The sequence below is a fragment of the Varroa jacobsoni genome, unplaced genomic scaffold (assembly GCF_002532875.2).
Source record: "Varroa jacobsoni isolate VJ856 unplaced genomic scaffold, vjacob_1.0 scaffold_1147, whole genome shotgun sequence".
Lineage (NCBI taxonomy): Eukaryota > Metazoa > Arthropoda > Arachnida > Mesostigmata > Varroidae > Varroa > Varroa jacobsoni.
In genome coordinates this window covers 165,855-185,036 of record NW_019214049.1, presented here as the reverse complement: position 1 = coordinate 185,036, position 19,182 = coordinate 165,855, and the positions used below count along the sequence as shown (strand labels likewise).

At 41.1% G+C, this 19,182-nt stretch overlaps 1 protein-coding gene and 1 long non-coding RNA gene across 9 annotated transcripts in view; one reads left to right on the top strand and one right to left on the bottom strand.

Annotated features, from left to right (window-relative positions):
- Positions 1-1,283: 1,283 nt before the first annotated feature.
- On the top strand, positions 1,284-2,853 carry LOC111267114 (uncharacterized). Its single transcript, XR_002684423.2, has 2 exons — positions 1,284-1,629; positions 2,753-2,853. It is a non-coding gene; the product is annotated as an uncharacterized LOC111267114 (long non-coding RNA).
- LOC111267113 (uncharacterized) overlaps positions 2,831-19,182 on the bottom strand; it is a 54,429-nt gene continuing 38,077 nt past the window's right edge. For 7 of the 8 annotated variants that reach the window (XR_002684422.2, XR_015313668.1, XR_002684421.2 and 4 more), the window contains one exon: positions 11,312-13,172. Coding sequence is in view for 2 of the 8 variants with exons in the window: in XM_086971198.1 (XP_086827324.1) it covers positions 12,930-13,172 (243 nt within the window). In the remaining 6 variants the exon portion in view is untranslated. Of the gene's footprint in view, positions 4,433-7,180; positions 7,234-11,311; positions 13,173-19,182 lie in introns of those variants that run through there. The other variant, XR_015313666.1, reaches the window with a different exon arrangement.

Here is a 19,182-nt window from a genome sequence, read left to right as displayed (position 1 = left end):
GTTGATGTTTAAAGTTAACATCGAGCACGTATGGTAAAACTACTTTGCATTTATGTTTGTCTAAAGATTCCTAGATATATCTTCATATATTGAAAGAGTCGTGTATTAACGTCGTGAATTAGCACTGGCAGCTTGCATTTCTGAAAAGCCAGAGCTCCGGAGGCCATTGTAATGCGCTGTGTGGAATTGTTGGGTGTACACTTTTTGATGCCATCTAGATAACTGGGTTTAAGACACTGTAACCCGGATGCTTGGATTTCACTTGCTGAACGAGTCGACATTTCATCCAGACCTTCCGTTTCTTAATTCCGTAAATCCAGAATAGTCAAAGCAACGAAGTAGCTGAATAAGCTCTTTTGCAGTAAACGCATTTAGGTGCACCCTTTTAACTGACAGTCATGTGACGAAGTAGGTCGCAATGCCCGCAGACTGTTACGCTTTGTATACTACCGCCACCTGACCCCTTTGACACCTATAGCAAGAGGTCGGCGCTCCAACATAAAAATCCTATAAGCTTTGTGCACCATGAGTACTTCACTCGCTTCTTCAGTGCTTCACCTTTAATGGCGGTTCCCTTGGGGTCCTTTAAAGCTGGCAAAATCTAATTATCTGTAAAACCCCTGTTCTTTTTAGCAATTCTGTCCCAGATATCCATTGGGATATCAAGAATTAAAAAGAGATCCATAGCCGTAATCTTCGTATCGTCAAATTTGCCCCTTTATACATATATCAGACCGAATCTTGATTTTGATTTTGGTATAGGAGTTTACTCTAAATCTTTCAGCACATAGTGGCAAAAGGTTTCGCTGAAAAGGTCCATTTGACGATGCTATTGCTCTCTCAATCGTCTTTTCTACCGTCCACACGAACACAACACGAAACAGTCCTTTCTGATTCTTAATAGTCCTTTCGCAAATAAAATTTATTTGCAATTTTTTTTTCTCAAATTTATTCGTTGAACTCTTGCGGGCCATGCGATTACACCCTTCACTAGAATCAGGGGTCGCTGCTTGATTACCATTTTCGCCAGATTCTTCGCATGGGTTCTTTAGAACACTATTTGATTCCATTAGCATGGCTTTAGTTAAGTTTCTTCCTGGCAAAGGTACACCAATGTTCTCTCTCTTTTCCTCAAAGCTTCGCTAGCTTTAGTAGAAGCCTCGTTTACTAGCGCGGCCTTCCTATAAGTAAATACTCAGCGTCGGCGCCCCGCAACTGGTATCTAACAGCATATCAACAGATGCAAATCAGCTGGACGATAAAGGCACGCCCGCTTGCAGCAAGACAAGTAGCGCAGAAGAAGGTTCACTGACATACCGTACAATCGGCCGAATCCTTTACTCAGACTAAAAACTCAATGTCGACACTCCTACAGTGTGCCAGCGGATGTACACCGAAATTGAATGAGCACAATTTACATCAGTTCTCGACTGATCGGTCCTTTAACTGCTAAGGCCTCTATATTATGAGTCCGAAGTAGCAGTTATTTATTATTTAAATTTAAGGAAAAGCAAACTATTCTTCAATTTTCCCGCGCCGGACGAACTGCTATCTAGATCGAAAACTCTATTGTTTTCGCGAAATCAGTGATTTACGTTATAGCCAGCTTTCCTGCGGCTGTTGAAAAATGTAAGTAAGATCTCCATAGTGCAAACCTCAACAGTATAGGAGCTCAAGAAAGCATTTTTAGAACATTTGAGTCTTAAATATACAAATTAAAGCCCGTTTTGAAAAGGATTGGGTCGTTCCGATACGCTCCAACGGTGGCTTGTCCTGAGATTGTTTGCAATATTCACGCCTTAGACTGTTATTTGTGCAAAATTTAATTCTGCTATCATTTTTTGTATGTATTATTAATTTTTTAAGCGACATTTAAAGGAATTTGTTCTTATGAATGGAGCTTAACACACGGTTATTGTTACAAACTTGGTTGCGGATTAAAGAAGGAATATTTTGTAAATTATTAGTAGGTCCTTTAGATCTCCAGCAAAAGTTGTCATCGCGTTGAATGGTGATAGCATTGAAAAAACACGAAAAAGATACATTGATATGTGCGTTCTTATTTACACTCAATCTCGAAAGCGTACTAATTATTATTAATTTAAGCGCTGAATCCTGTATATATATATACACACTTACTACTCTAGCGGTATTTAGGTACGCCTTTTATAACATTTATATAGCAACTCATAGGATATTATGGCTATATTAGTGACGCATAGAAATATCGTGGGATAGCAGTTGAAACGTTTATGGTGTACTGTGGATGTTTCTTGTGCAAGGAAGTCTGCTTATTGTTTATTATCAATTTTTTAATGTTAACCCACGAGAAATCCGACAAGAACCTTGTCTTAGCAAACGACATGTTATTATGTTACGCGATACATACAAGACATAACTTATAAATTTAGCCGAAGCATAGTGGTCTATCTGTGCGATACTTGCGGAAGATTATCAACAGTATGGTAATATAAATTAAAGTTCAGAACATCATTACAAAGCATCGTCAAGACGTATCAACTCAACAGCGTCTAACCACAGCTATCCTTAAAGCATGTAATTTACTGTGGTCACATATACAGCATCTTGTATTTTTTTTTACCATGAATCCAAAAATGTTGTACACACAGTACATGCAATAGAAATGCTTGCTTTTTATTATTTTCTTTGTCGATGTTTAGTATATGCAAACACAGAAAAGCTAGACTGACTTCCGTTTGTAGTTCACTGAAAATAGCAGCTCATGTTATAGGCCCGACGGTACAACGAGTGGTGTCGCTGAAAAGTTTGACGATCTCAAGGACGTAAGAAAGGAATAAATGGTACGACATTGAATGCTGTACGGATAATTGACTTAATGGGATTATTTATTACGGTTGCTAGATGATGCGAAACAGAATTTATCGCTATTAAATGTTTGATAGAACGTTTGCTGTTGAATAGCTTGCTCGCGTAGGATACCAACCGATATCGCCAAATACATACCGTATCTGTTTAGTACCGAGTTCTTATGCCGTAATGGCTATTCCATTTCTTTGAAACAAATCAATTTTCTCTGCTAGGGTATTTTATTACTCAAAGAGTTGCCTAATCCTATACAACTAACCGCAGAAAATGGTCGAGGTCACATATTTTCGTCTAGGATGACAGTAAATTTGAACTGCAGACTACGCTTTTTTCTTTTGGCTAGCTAAAAATTATCGTCTCTCGAAAGGGAAGTAATCGATGGCTTGAGAGCCTGAAGGTCCTTGTATCACCTAGCACAGAGATATAGGTAAACTCGAGCGAAACATGAGTAGGCCACAAATACCTTAAACCCCATTTACATCTGCACACGGTGTCGTCTGTAGCTTGTTATTTCTACCCTGTTTTCAGCTAGCGTCTCTGCTTGTACACAGCACTCTCCACAAAAGTGCTCTTCCATTGAATGCCCATTGTGGAACAATATTCCGCCAAAGGAAGGTGCAAAATGACGAACTCCCGTTTTCCTTGAGCTTACGCGCTCGAGCCCTGCCCCATAGGATATATTCTTCGCTTTGTGCGGCCGCTATTGCAGTGCGGCTGCTTAAAGCTGGTGTGCTGTGCCCGCCACCCCACCAAACACCTGGGTTCGCCGATGTTGAGATCTCCGTTTTTTCCATCTAAAAAGAAAAGGGGATAGAAAAATATATGATGGTCTAAGGAGGGTAAGTCCTACCCAGTATTATCCTACCCGCGCCTTGACTAGTGCAATAGATGTGTGCAAGCTGGTCCATACGCACGAAAAGAAGTCCATCTCTTCTTTTGCGGGACATGCCGGTATCCTCTCGGGTGTTGCCCCGAGACGCCGAAGAACTGCTGCAAGCTGCTTTGATGCACTAGCAAGCAGTGAGAGTGCTTCGATAAATTTCACTGACATTCCACTCTCTCCTGCTTCGTACTCTGTCAGTAGTAGCACTGCTACGACTATCACAGCTACTTTGGCGCATTCTGGACGGCCAGTCGGTAGGTCTGTCGATTATTTTAGTGACTTGGGTTGCCACTGCTGCCTCTAGTGTCTTCATTGACTCTGCTTCACTTGTCTAGCGTTGCTATTCGAATCGTGTCCCTCATCAGTTCTCCGCCCCCTTGACCCCCACTTGAGTTCTTTTCCTTACCGTCTCTACGTTGCAAAACTCGCGATGTTTCTATACTTTGCTTCTCAGACAGGCATCGGCGATTGCCCGTTACCGCGGCGCACTCGCATCTCGCACCCATGCTTCGCCTACGAGCGCACTACTGTCTTCATATTCTTGTTTTCCGTGAAGTGTACGCCAGAAGAGGAAAGGACGACGTCGAAGCGGGTCAGCAGGCAGTGTGCGCGTAATTTGCCGCTTTCTTGTCGCTTGTAGTCTGACAAAGCTTCGATGTGGAATGGCCAGCTGGGCGGCTAGACAGCGATCGCGTTTTGTTGCTACAGGAACGGAGTTGAAAACATTAGATAGATCAGAATAAGCATCGTTATCTATAGCCGCCATAGATAATCACCTTCACCGAAAATGGCGGCCAGGACAGCAACGGCGACCATGGTGGTACTTAGATGGTTTTATATAGTAAGAACGACAAATAGATGTAGAAAGCTAAATAAAGCTGAAAGCAGAGAATAATAGCACTAGTAAAAGTAGCTAGGTAGATAAGTACAGCATAGCGCATAGAGCTACAGCACATCTCAATGAGAAGAGGAATTGCAAACCCACTTTTTATCCCGAGCGTAGCGTCTTGAAAAACTAAAAGGAAGAAGGTAGGCAACAGACCATACTGTAAACGATATTTTATGGCATCTGAGGATTGCTAGCTAGACGAAAGACAGACATAGAAATAGCACGGTACCATTATTTACAAGACAACAGCTAAAAGCCAAGACACTGTGCACGAACAGCTCAGTACGGATCTTTTGACCGAATACTAAATCCGCGGCTAAAGGTCAAGGCTTCAATTGTTATAGCCGAACAAGCGTTAATAGCTCAAGAGCAGTGTTGATTCACATTCACAAACATATCATAACGTTCGAATTGGTGGTGCAACTACGACAAATGCATAGATGTCACGTATACATGCAAGAAATCAATATGTTACCAGAATATCGATGGCTATTTCCACGTGATACTTACATACCGCATTGGCAAAATGCAGGATGCTACTATGTAGAGACAGTGGTATGTAAAGAAGCTGAACAGCGATCATGGACGAAGCAAAGCCTAAGGAAGAAAAGGTCGATAGCAACGGCATCTGGAAAAGCAGAAGCAGTAGCATCTGCAACAGCATCACTAGCGAACGGGTTGTATAGCGGTTTGTTCGATAGCGAGTAAAAAAAGCGGCCGGCCGTTGGACATTCAATTGGCCAAATGAGCCCCATTGGGGTGGCGGACTAGCAGTTGGATGGGAGAGTCCTGTCTACTGGCCTGATCCTTAGCTATCAGACCATCATGAGAGCCACCGGAGCTAGTTGAATAGCTTTCTTAGCTCGTGTAGACTTACCGAAGCCCTCGCTTCAGGACAAGCAAGTAACTATAGCGTAGGGATGCCATCGAAGGCGCAAATGGCAAACGAGGGAGGCAATGAATAGCCAACAAGCAAGCTAGCAGTCTAATAGGTTGCTGGAGAGATGTATGCGGGCTGCTTAGACATTTCTTGAGCATTTTAGCCCAGCTGTATTCTGTTCTCCTTTTCGCTCCACTCTGGCACTCCAAGGACACACATAGTAACGTCAACATTACCGAGACGATACTGAACATCATCTAGAATAATATACAATCAATTTTTCTTGAATTGAATTGATTTGTGTTCATTCTATTCATTGCCGGTTCATTGCTAATTGAAAATATAAGGTTAGCGATTTATCCAATGATATGGAGCAATTCAAATATGATCAAAAAACATAAAGACGTTGGCGTTAGATTCGCTAAATTTTCTAAAAGTGACATAACCTAGTTTTCATTAATTCAGAGTAAGAATAACCTAGATGACACAATTTGTTTTCTGTGAGTTATAAGGCATACCGATATTATCTTGGCCTATGCATGTAATTAATTAAAATTAACCGGTTGAATTCGGTTCTATTCTCCGCCGTTTGCTAGAATTGGTAAGCTAGAAACGTAAAAAACCGCCATAATATACTCTATACACTTGTTTTTAACACCTACCACAAACACTGCTCTTAATAACTTAATTGGTCCAACATTAATACTATCAGGTAGCGTTTCTGTAGGTAGATTTTACCTCGTCTGCCACCTTCACCTGTGTATGGCCAAAAACTGGACCCGTGTGAAACGTACTTGAAACACCATATGGGGGCTGAAATTTACAAACAAGCAAGTATCTCCACGTTCTCCGATGCTTTCGCGATCAGTTCTCAAAATAAAAAGATATGTAGAGTATAGTGAATCAATGGTAGCCTCTCGGCAGTCCTCGTGCCAGCAATAATAGTATTTGGCAGTGTGCTGTTCCTCTATAACTCATCTGTAGCGGAAATACAAAAGCGAACGTACAACTCTGTAAAAGGGAAATTTGATCGAATGTAGAGCTGCTGGAAAATAACGTATGGCAAGGCCAGCCTACCGGCTTTACCGCACCTTGAGGGGAATTCGAATTGAAAGTGAAGGCTTTACTTCGATCTCCGCAGCGTATCAACGTCTTGAAAACCGGTAGCGTCTCAGCCTATTGCGGAAGTCCTAACACGGTTCCGCAGTAGCAGAAGAGTTCGCCGATCGTCCGCTAAAGTAAAGCAAAGCTCTTGTTTCTGTGGCTCATAGATTCGCTATTGCAGGTGCATACCCGCATGTAGAGGCCGCTTGTACAAACGGTTACACTCACCAATCGAAACACAATACATACGCACATTATTGTGTCATCAAATAACAGACCTCTGTAAGTACAGTGCCAAAGTCCATGCGGGCTTGCATTGACATTAAGCTATTCGTACAACGGACGACATAGGAACGAAATTGGGGATACTCGCTCTCAAAAACTTGCAATTTCATTCAACTTGTTTTATTCAAAAAATTCTCGTCAGACTTTTCTCCCATCTTGTTAGCTTGCTAGTGTTGCTTAGTTTCCGCTTGAAGCAACCCGTTCCTCACATACGTAAATATATACATTACATTACAGACCGATGCTATATTTTATATGTACGGAGAGTGCCAACGTATCTAACTAATCATACCTGCGTCAGGCTGCCAAATACGAGGATGCAACACTGGCACAAAGGTGAACCTCCTTAAACCAACAACAACGAAAAAATAAGTGTAAATAATAAGTAATAAGGCAATATCGTGTAGAAAATGTAGTAAATAAATTAAATTGTTCAATATACGAAAAATATTTATGGTTCCGAACAATAGAAACAAAAAATTACAGCAGGCCTATCTATTTTCCACTGTAATTCCTCATAGAAGACGCAAGGTGGTGCACGTTTCGAACAAAACAAACACAAAATTCTATGTAGCGTACATAAGAGGCATCTAAGCCTTATTCAGATCCAGCTGTATTTAAGTTTGTAGCTAACTTTAACAAACAAACATTTCTTGAAGATGTAGCAGCAGACTGGTAGTGATGTAGTATCAGTAGAACTTTCAAATAGAAGTAACTAGGCAATGTCATACAGAGTTAAGTCGATTTTATGATTGACGACCTCCTGCTCTTTCCTTTTTTAGGAAGCTTAAATATCACAAACCTGGGGAGAATATAGTATGTAGTAGAATTATGACAAATCAGGCTTAGTCTGTAATCCTTTTCATGAGGTGAAAATGTTTTCACGATGCCGTCAACGGGTATGGACCAGGGTTGTCTGTAGAGTCTGCCCCGATATGAAAAGCAGCGCAGTAGTTATAACAATAGTCTTAGAAAGATCAAAGTGTTGTACTCTGGATATACAACCGAATAACGAAAGGCTACTTGAAGCCTAACTGGGCGGCTGCGACAGATATTGTGTGGGCGATAAAGAAGGAAGAAGCCAATCGTCCCACAATGGCTGGGATAGGCCTGTCCGGGGTTCTATGCGTAGCATGCGTAGTCTATAATTCTAGTTGGTTCTATAAGTGAAGACGCAGAAAAGGATATCTTGCTTCTGCAAGCGTCAGATCTCTATCATGGCAATTCCAATGACCGGGTGAGAGGGACTTACGCGGATAAGTCGGCCATCTACGTCGGAAGCACTGATGCCACCTCGTTGCCTCGCTGTGTTCTTTACCCTCTACTACAGCCTCGCCTCCCGTGCCTGGTTATTTATGCATGAAAAAGTTGACCTCCAACGAGACACGCGACGTTGACGGATCGCCGGGTTGTCGTCGGCTGCTTCGACGAGCGTTGGCGACTTACGACAGCTGAAGATTAAGTTGGCAGGTTAGCAAGCCAAAGTGGCAAACACACATTGCAGCAACGGTGTGTTCTTTCTCCAGAGAGCGACACACACAGTGGCGAGTCTCTATGTTTAGTGACACTGTTCAGTATAATCAGGCTCTAAGGACCATTGATTATGCGAAGAACCGACTTAACGTTTGCTAGGCCGTGCAGATGTAGTGAATCTCATCGACACCACGTAACGCAACTATGAGAACCAAGAGATAACACTGATTTGAAGCTCCAGTAACCGTGAGTAACTGCGGTGGTGGTGATGCTTGAGGTATGATCATTTACACTTCCGTCACCAACACCGGCAAAGTCGCGGTGAGTCTTCAAACTACCAATGCAGGAAGCCTATGCAAGCTTACAGTGGGGAACCTGCTCCGAAAAGAGTGTACGGATTTATAAACTACCATGGGTATCCACAGGTCTGAACCTGAATTACCCTTATCTAGGGAACATGCACCTGCTGACGTTGAGCTGACGCGGCGAATACTAGCGAGGCGACAGTGAGACGGTATAATACGATAACCCGGTCATAATTCCTCAGGCGAAATTTGCGGGGACGCCTTCATATTTTACCCCATCTCTCCATGGCCCATTGCCATCAAGAGGTTCATAAACCTACGTTATAAGCGGCAGATCATACATCTCCTTATTGCGCCGTAATCCAACCTTTAGTCCTGATCGAGGATCTCCACATAGCAAGACGGCTTTATCGGATCGAGTAAGGGAAAGATCCTCTGACACACTACTTGCAAAGCACCTGAGCACAAGGACAATTTGTGTTTGCCCCCAGGTATAGATAGATACGTAGTACCATGACACCTCGATATTTCCTCTCCTGCAGCGGCACCAGCGGAGGCAGGAAGGTCGTTTCTTCTTCCCAAAGCGCAGCCTCTTAAGGCTTTAGGGCTACATTTGCCATCCATCTTGTTTGCCAACCTTGCAGACTAGCGAACGCCTACTACCTACTTAGATCTAGTAAACCGAATTGACGTCCTACAGGGACATCGCCACGAAACAAAAAAAGTGCCACGCGACAAGAAGTGATTCCAATAGACATTTATGTAAAGAAACTTACTTCCTCCAATATGCAAAACAATTCGGCGCCTTCGTTGCTTCGTGTTAACAATGCCGGCAAGTATGTACCCATTGGTTCGATGTCCTACAGGTCAAAAATTGACCTTTAATAAGACCTGCTTTTCTCAGTGTCGTCATAGATTTATTCCTTTTATTTCAACATTTGGTCATTTTTTTGCTTATATTAGCTCAATTATGTTCAAGATCAAAATTTATATTGGATAGCTATTTTTCTTACGGACAGATTTGATTACGAAATGTATTATATAGGTTATACATTCTATGCAGAGATACCTTGTAAAGTATAAAGCGTGGTCATTAATGTTAGGATTGAGATGAATTGTCAGTATGGCCGATCGGTGACAGCAAGTAGTAGTTAATAAGAATATATTCTATAGCTAGGCGACCTCTATTTATGCTGAAAATGTCTAGCAAGTTTTAACTACAGTTATTGACTGATGCTATAGACAGACACGATAAACGTTTTTGCTATTCAAGGTGCAGATCATGATAAACCTACCAACACTTCGGCCACCTCTCGTACCCGAATACCTATTCCAACTGTGCTCGATCTCTAAGAAAAATTATAGTCTTTATAATTTAAGATATATTTTCAGTGGTCTAAAATTTGATGGGGATGTGATAGCGTTCAGGTATATGACCTTTTAAGAAAAAATTACAAGCTATTAGATTGAGCACTGACGGTAAGTTTAGCGTTGGTTTGTATGGAAGCTTAATCGGTTACTGGGGCATTTTCTATTGCATAACCTTCGAGTGTTATATATACATCTTATTGTAAAATTCCTAATAAACAGAGCATATGTATAATATAAAATACGGGAAAAATCCAGATTTAGGCACAGAAACGCGAATCAGGATTTAAATAATAAACATGCTTCGAACGTTGTACAAAAATGAGTATACTGTATGCGTAAGAGTAGAACGTGTGATTGCCGAAGTTATTGGAAATCGGTGATACAACTATACTGGTTTTGTGTACTGCAAAGTATAACGGAATGATAGCGTGATAATAAAGTGGTAGAAGTAGAGAAGAAAATTCAAGAAATTTTATTAGAAAAAGAGATTTCACTTCAATTTGGGCTTCTGTTCGCGACACTAAAGGGACGCCTGGAACTTCAGTTGTCAAGCGTACGACAGCGAGACCCAGAACGGCGCGACGGCCGCCACAGCCATCGCATGCAGCCGCGAGTTCTGTTGATACCCGCGCGATATTGACTTTCCTGGCAAAGTTACCCAGATTTTCATAGTCGCACAACTCCCCCCCACCCCCCACCCCAATCGTACTCTTGCCTTTTTTTAGACAGGTGTACCAATCCGCCACACATTCTATTAAATTATGAGAGTAACGATCTTATTGATGTACATACTAATTACAAAACTGGTAATTCATTATTCAAACCAACTGGTACGTTTACGGTTGTGAGCCTTATACTTACCTAAAGGCCCATCATTAGTAAATAGTTTAATTTACTGTCATGAAATTAAATTTCACTTGAGCTCCTACAGCGTCAATCGTTGAATCTTATTATGACCTCTTTTCGACTTTATAAAGCGTAGCTTTCTCAAACAGTGAGACACAAACCGGAACTTATGTTTTCGAGGATGACATTTTCATTAAATACATTCTTATCGTAAACCGTACGTATATCCCCCTGTTTCTTAACTAGGTTCCTGTCGCGCGGTTGTCATTGTAGGATATTATGTTTGCCTAAATATCTTCCTACATAGACCTGATAACATTATGAAATGAAAACCGCAAACTTCTTATTCAATAGGCTTTAGGTTTACACGGACGACACACAAATAGCCTGCTGCAATACAGCAATTACGGAAATAAATCAAACAAACGTAAATTTCAATTAAAAAATCCCCATATATTTTCGAACTAATAAGAATAATCTTGAAACATATCATTGTCCTATATGTGATACTTGTGGTTCATATATTTTTCAGAGCATAATTTATACCTCGTCAAATGTGTGGCCCCAATGAATACGCATGTGTAGCATGGATTGAATAGATATGGTTTCCAACTCTATCGTGCGTCCGTATATGTGCCTTATGCTAACCATTTCGGTACACATTTACCTGAGGAGTATTTTCTCCGATTTGTACAAAAGTATATAAGTGTTTAAGTTATAATTCAATACGACACGGCAAGGGTTGATTCGTTCGTTTAGAAAATTGTTTCGTGTAGAAGTATCCATGCGTACCAGCAATAACTAATGCAATTTGATCACCGGTCACGCAGTTGCCAGTACTGATAAATGTATAATACTATTCGGGACTTTCTATGTTCACCTAGCTTAGGCTGGGTTAGGTGAAGATTGATTATGCACATAGATAGCATTAAGCAGGATTCGTTCCATATGCGACGCGGGTCAACCCTACTGAGTTTTTCGCCTTGAAGTGTCGATTGAAACTGAACGACAACTGTCGCCGCAAGAGGATGAGAGGAAATGCTGATGACAGATTCTCAATCCTGTCGTCAGTTTCTGGCACGCCGCTCGTATAACAGAGTAACTACGTGGGATTCACGGCAAAATGCAGAATAATTAAAAGCAAGTGTAAACAAGCGACGAACCAAAGATCGTATATACAGACGTGCTGTCGATATATTTTACAGAATCATCTTTTTAGACGCGTGCGTACGCCAACAAAGGTCATTCCTAAAAGGAGATAAAACATGGGGACGGAAATAGGGGTAAAGCCAGGCCACAGAGGGTATCATCTTGCTGTGATAAAAGCACGCAAGAATACTTTCCGCAATCGGGACTGAAGCTCTCTTTGCCCCCGGCGCTGCCTGTATCTCCCGCCGTAAAAGAAAAATAGTATATACACATGTACAAGCACACAGGTTAAGAGACCGCCTTGTGCAGGATGGACAGGAAAGAGCAGGACAAAAAAGCCACAAGAGTAACTCGACTGGGCGGGAGAGGTTGAAACCAAAAAAAAAGAAAAAAGGAACAAACAGGACTCCTCCTCATCTTTTTCTGTCTTTTGCTTTCTGCTACCTTATCTACTTTCTTTTCGTCGATGTTCTTGTCTTCCGTGGCTTGCGCATCGTGGCGGCCGTCTCCTTTGTAGTGCGACGTTCTCGATGGCAGCGGTGGCAGCTTCGGTGATAGCTGCGATACTCGTAGCAGTGGCCGATTTCACCCGGCCAGGCCGCCGGCAAAGCTCTCACCAGCAACTGTTACTAGAAGCCACCATCCTTCTCTTAATATTCCCTGATGGATAGCCTTCGGCCGGTCGACTGCAATCTCCGCCGAGGCAGAAGCTAGTGTTAGTCATCGTAGTATTAGTTTCAGTACCGAAGCAAGCCTGCGCTGGCACCCGGCAGTCGTCGAGTCAAGGTGGTCTGCGGTTCCAGGAAGCTGCCGAGTTCCCCTCTACACAACAGCCGGGTTCGCGCGTCTATTTTTCCATAAGCTCTCCTGCCCCTACCGGATGAGACATAGACAGAGCTATAGTTCGCCCTGATTAACATTATCTTTATTAACTTGCCGAGGACAACGACCATCGCGGACATTCTTTCTGCGGTCTCGCCATCTTTGGCAGCCGTCCAACCAGGCTTCTGCGTGCAGCGATAGCGTCCGAACTTCTGTGGCCTTGCGCAATTCGCCCAGTAGGGGTGGAAGTCTCCGAAAGACGAAAAAAGCGCTGTCACCGACAGCTGCAATTGCCACACACAGGCACAACGATGCGCTCTGGAAAAAAGAAAGTCTAAGTCTTAAGGAATGGGCATCTAGTTATGGTAGAGTATCCAGACTCCTCAGTTGTTTTCCGAGCTACATAACGCTTATGAAGCAGCTCGGACAAATGCTCAAAGACACAGCAAGCTGTGTTCATTGCAGTACAGGTTTTTGTTTAAGCAGTGCATTTTAGTTCAGGTGGCGCCACCATCCGGAGCTTCCGGCAACTAGTGAGGATTCGCCATCGATTGATAATTCATGTTTCGCTGTTGTGCCACAGAGGGAGCTAGTGCCGCTTCTGAATGAAGTTATGCTAATAACGATACGATAATTACTTCAACGATAATGGTAACGGCCAAATGATTTAAGCATTATTCCTTTTTAATGAAAACGATTCCTAATAGAAACTCCAGCTGTAATCAAGCCTTGTTTAACTCAGCGAAGAGACTGCCATATCAGCTTTTTGCTGCTACAATCGAAACTATCCCCTCAATAGCAAATGAATGTGATTCATTAAGAACATTTTATTGATATTCCCTTTATCATTTAACAATTATCCTGCATTATTTTGGCACTACATTTTTCACCTGAATTTTTTTTACAAATCTATATTCCTTTTTTCCACAAGCTCGCTATTTGATTGATTATATTAATTCAATGAGGTTAATATTAATTAGCAACACATTTCTATAAGGCTTTAGTTTCATTTAAAGTGTGAGCTTTACAATGTATTTATAGTGGACTGTAAAAGCTAGAAGAAGTTGTCGTTGATAAAAATATTTTTTTGCCTCTCGAACTCTAATACGAGGCAATCTACCCGACCAGGCTCTCTATGGCATACTGTCCAAAATGAGCCTACTAAGGACGCATTTGCATGTTTCAGTAATTCTTAAGACCAAAATAAGCTCGACAGGTGCGAAATTATTATTGTATAGCAGAGCTTATGTTGAATATGTTAAGAAGCGATTCTGGTCACTTTGATTCGATAAACTTAACGTTATAATTGCCTTATTACGTGTATGTATAATCTGTGATTTGAAACAAACAAACAAACAGAAATTGCATGCTCCACTGTGTATGCCCAATATGTTCAACTGTCACTTCTATATCTCTGGCAATTCATCGATTAATGTTTCCATCGAGTCATGTCCGGAATATGGCAGAGATCAGATCGCAATATGAAGTAAGTGACTTTTAGGTGTCTTTCGCAGTTTTTAAATATGTGTGAACTTCAAAAAGCATATCACCTTAGCATTAGGGTTCGGTTGTTATTCACGACCTCGTTTATCCTAGATAAGTCGGAGGTCAACGACAAATAAACAACTGATGAAGTACGAGATAGTTTTAAAACAGGCGTCTGCGCACGGTGTACCAGAATCGTCAAATAGTATCGTTACTTACAACTTGAAACGTAGTTTCTAAAGATTTTAAATTGCCTACCGAATACCCATTTAGAGAGCTTATAGTCAATTCAGATGACTTAGAAAATTGGCGATAGAAGATTGAGTGATCCGTTTAGGTTAACTTACCCTATTTGACTTACCTTGAAATTGTATACAAACACTTCACCTGTTTTATAATCGCTTACCAATGCGGATTGGGAATTGATCGTTACATTACGCCCAAGAAAGCTAACTAAGCGCGTAACATATGTGCCATCTTAAGGACGGCTCCAGTCGTTTTTGCATGTTTGGTTTGACGGACTAGGAGTATAGCAAAGGCAAGGCGCCTAGAAAAATTGGGGTTATGGTAAAAAAAATACATCTTTTTGATAAACTTAAATGTAAAGTACTGCGGTCTTTTACCGCCGAAGTTAAGTGGTACCCCCATTTGATTCAGGTGAATACTGTTGACTGTGGTGGTTTCCTGCGACAGACACTCCGTTTGACTTTGAATAACCTCAATTGCTTATATTTCTGACCTCATCATATATAGCCATACCTTCTGCGACAAGAGAGTTTTATCCTATAGAAACTGAACGGAAACCTTTGAACGTGTTCGAAGTCATCCAAATCCATGGTGTTTTAAATAAAGAAAGTTTTAAGGAGAAACGATGTTCTAAAAGAAGAATCGGTCACTACCAGAATAATTATTGGCCAAGTTTTTTCCATCTATGAGATATACCCAATGTCTTCATCAAAGGGCTATCAGTAACGGAAGAGTCTCAATATAGCTACGTTATTTGAACTAGAATCCATAATGCTTAGTTAAGAAACTTTTCTGCTGCGTTGTATTTATACATTCGTGAGCGAGATCTCGGGGGAATTAAAATTTATCCGACGTAAAAATTTATCGTGCTGCATCATGAGAGTGGATGAAATAATAATGTTTTTACAAAATTATTTACGGTACACTCAATAAGCATACGAAAGCATTTCTAGAAGAGGCACGTTTTTGGTTATTCAGTAGTTTTACTTTAAGAATATATCGTTTATGGAGCATGACTGTTGGGTTCCGCTTTCGCTAAAACAAACGTTTTTTTGCTGGTATAATACCTATGCTATAGCATGTAGCATCAGCATCCAACAGTTCGGCTTTGTTATAAATTGCCAGTATTTATGCATAAACGTTTTTCCTCCACTCGGAGTCAAAAGCCTCTGCAGGGATCACGTATGCCTTGATCTCCCTATGGGTGCCTTTCGGGTTGCCTGCGGCAGTACTCTAAAACAAAAGGCTGACTAGATGAGCATTGTTAACCGAACATGCTCACTGCTGTTCCTGTGTCACGTGATAGCCTGAAATTCGAGGCCGATTCTGTCTTTTCTTTACTTGCACACAATTGTGTATCTAATCGAACATTTCTTTACAACGTGCCCGGGAAGACGGGCGTAGCCGCGTGAGCACGTATCTTACGTCCGTGGTCTGTGGGCCCTAGCATGCTCGGTGATGTATCGTCAGTAGACACGACGTACCAAACATATGTCACTTGTCAGGTTAACAGAAGCACAACCGTCGCTGTCAGGGTAGGACCAACGTGTTCTGGTGAAATTCTATCTTGTAGATTAAATTTTTTTGTAGGAATAAAGGCAACCTGGAATGGGTTTGTGACCGCAGAAGACGATATACAACTCGAGCTAGGAAGAGAATGACAGAGAAACATTCAAGGATTATAAGTGGACCATAGAAGCAGATGTCTTAATTGAAGATCATCCACATGTTGGGAGAATCGCTTACTACCTAGATATAGGCGGCTTTATGGATTCGGCGACGAGATTCGCTTGACTTTTTGTAGGAAGATCTCTGTTGTTGGCGCTGTTACATATGATGTAGCACCAAGCGAGTCTGAGGAAAAACGTATTGTCCCCGCCAGCAAAACTGAACGGACTAACACTACATCGCAACTTCAGTATAATCCCTCTCCGAAAAATAACCGAATTTATTATTTCAATGTGTTTCACTATATTGATGAATACTTTATTGAACTTTTCGGACAGACAAGCTTATAAATTCATACCTAAAAATGCCTAAAAATTCACTGTTTCTGCATATTTACTATTATTGGACATCAATAACTGGAAATAGATAAGTACGATCCTGTTGACTCTAGGCTTTCTTAGGTAGACTAAACAACGGTTCGCTCGAAAACATTGTGCTAGGAGACGCGTTGAAAGATAGGACTTGCAGAAACGGTCCTCTTAAGGTTTTTGATCAATAATAACTTTTCTGTTCGAAGGACACACTTTACGTTAACGTATATCTTCCACGACCAATATTGCATTCTTCAAATACTAACTTGTTTTTTAGACGAGTTGCTGATGAAAATAACAGACTCTGTTCTTTAGTGAATGCGCGTTTTTTTTTAATAACAAATGATCAAAGTAGCGTAATGTTGCAGAAACTAAAATTCATAATGGCGTCAAAAAAAATCTAAGTAGATGAAAAATTATACGAAAAATATATGTAGGGGTATTTAAGTCAACCATGTTACACAAATGCTTACTAAGTCATTTTATAAATATCCACCAGTAAGATAAAAACCCATACAGTGTTTTGCAATTCAAGCTATAATCTTTGCAGCTATACTTCTAACAAACAATTCGCAGAAAATAGATGCTAAACCCTTTATAAATTATCTAAAGTGATGACTGCAGTTGTGAGTGCTTTTCACGATCTTATTTCGAACGTTCTCTTGTTATATGTTTCTATCAATGAAACCTTCCACTCAATCTTTTATCTAGACTTATGCCAGCTAACTCTTTGTAAGGATAACCTCTGATATGCAAGGCGGCAATTTTAGGCAACCTTGATCACTTAACTAGGCACTTAATCTAATATTTATAAAAATACTTTTACATTTACATCATTGTCATTCTAAAGAGCGCGTATGAAGCGTTGCAGCGCAAGCCATCACACACTAACAATTTTCATTGCAGATCGTATAATGTTATAAGGAAGATATGGCTGATAGTGAAACACCGGTTGAAATGTAGAGAAAGTATGCTCCATCAGTTAGAAATCACTGCGGTAGTCCTAGTGGTGGGTGTACGCTAGGCTTGACAATGAGATGCATGCGCTACTTTTCCTCCTTTTGACCTAATAAAAATCTTACCCCACACTGTGAGATTACAAAGACAGCGATGAGCCCTCGTGCGCTACCCCCAGCGTCATACCGTTTCTGCAGTGGAAGCGCACAACACGTCCAAACCGCGTGCAATAACAAGCGTTTATTTAAACAAGACTAAAAACAAAAGAAGCTAAGACGAGCGTGCGTGACTCGCCGTGACAATAACGACATGATGTGCAATAGCTAAACGAGGGGAGACACGGAATATAATGAGCAACTGTGACGCAGTAGCTAGCTCGCAATGCTTCCAGGATGTTGAATTTATATACATATATAGTTGGAGATCGTAGAGGAAGGGAACAGGCGATAGGTTCCAGCCACTTATTGGAACACGTATTGAGAGGCAAGACGAGTATCATATCGTTTCTCGTTGGAGAATGGATAGGTTATGCTTGCTTGCATATGCAAGTTTGATTCGAAACACGAGAGGGATTTTGGGGCTTATTTGTCAGGCTTACACCAGCTACAAAGGGTTGATCTCCACATATCTATCTGAAGTTTTACTATTTTGTCATTTCTTCTGCTCTGAATGTCAGACCATCGTAAAGTTGCGCTTGCTCACCTGGTTTTATTGGAAGCGAAAACAGTAGCTCGTAAAACTACTACTACGGATGTACGCATATGTGGCACTGGGCCGACCGCGGCTTGAACGTATCTACATGCATGGCCAGCACGTGATTGACAACGACGTATCATGTAAACAATGAATACATCGAATGGGCTGCTTGGTTCAACGATGACAACCGCGCTTTAAGCAAATTTGTCAAGCATTGTTATCGGAAAAAGTTATGGTTCGGGTGAACAAGCACATTTAGAAGAGCATTGTATTGCGCTCTTTGGCGGCGTTAGGTTTGGGTTTCCATCGAATGAATCTTAGATGGTAACCGCCCGCAACCATCCATACCTTGAGGTAGCTATTGGCACATCGTGAATTGCTTTAAAGAGGGTCATCAAGTACGAAAATTGCACAGGCCTGAATCCAAACAAATGATTGACATCATGGAGAACGAACTCACACAATCAGATCAATGTACTGGAATAAGCACCTGTCGAAGCGATGAGCAATATATAGATTTGCGAGCGATTACTCGACAAAAACAGCGTATAATTGTAAATACAGGCAAACGTATATGACAATAATTACTAGTTCGGAAATGACAATTAATTTAAACAAAAAAATTATATACTGCTATGGACATAACAACACTGTACTATGTACAGATATTAACAACATGCCAAGTCTATACTGTTTCAGCTCATAATTATAGAGTACTATATTATGTAGAAATTATTACTATATTGTATTAATTATAGCTCCAACTCCTACTAATACGGCCATATTCTAGCCGTTAATATGCCTGTATTATGAGGCCCGTTAATATAACGTTACTTGCCCACAAGTTTTATCCCATATTTCCTGATCGGTCCGTCAACCGTTTGCACCCAAAAGTTCATCCTGTT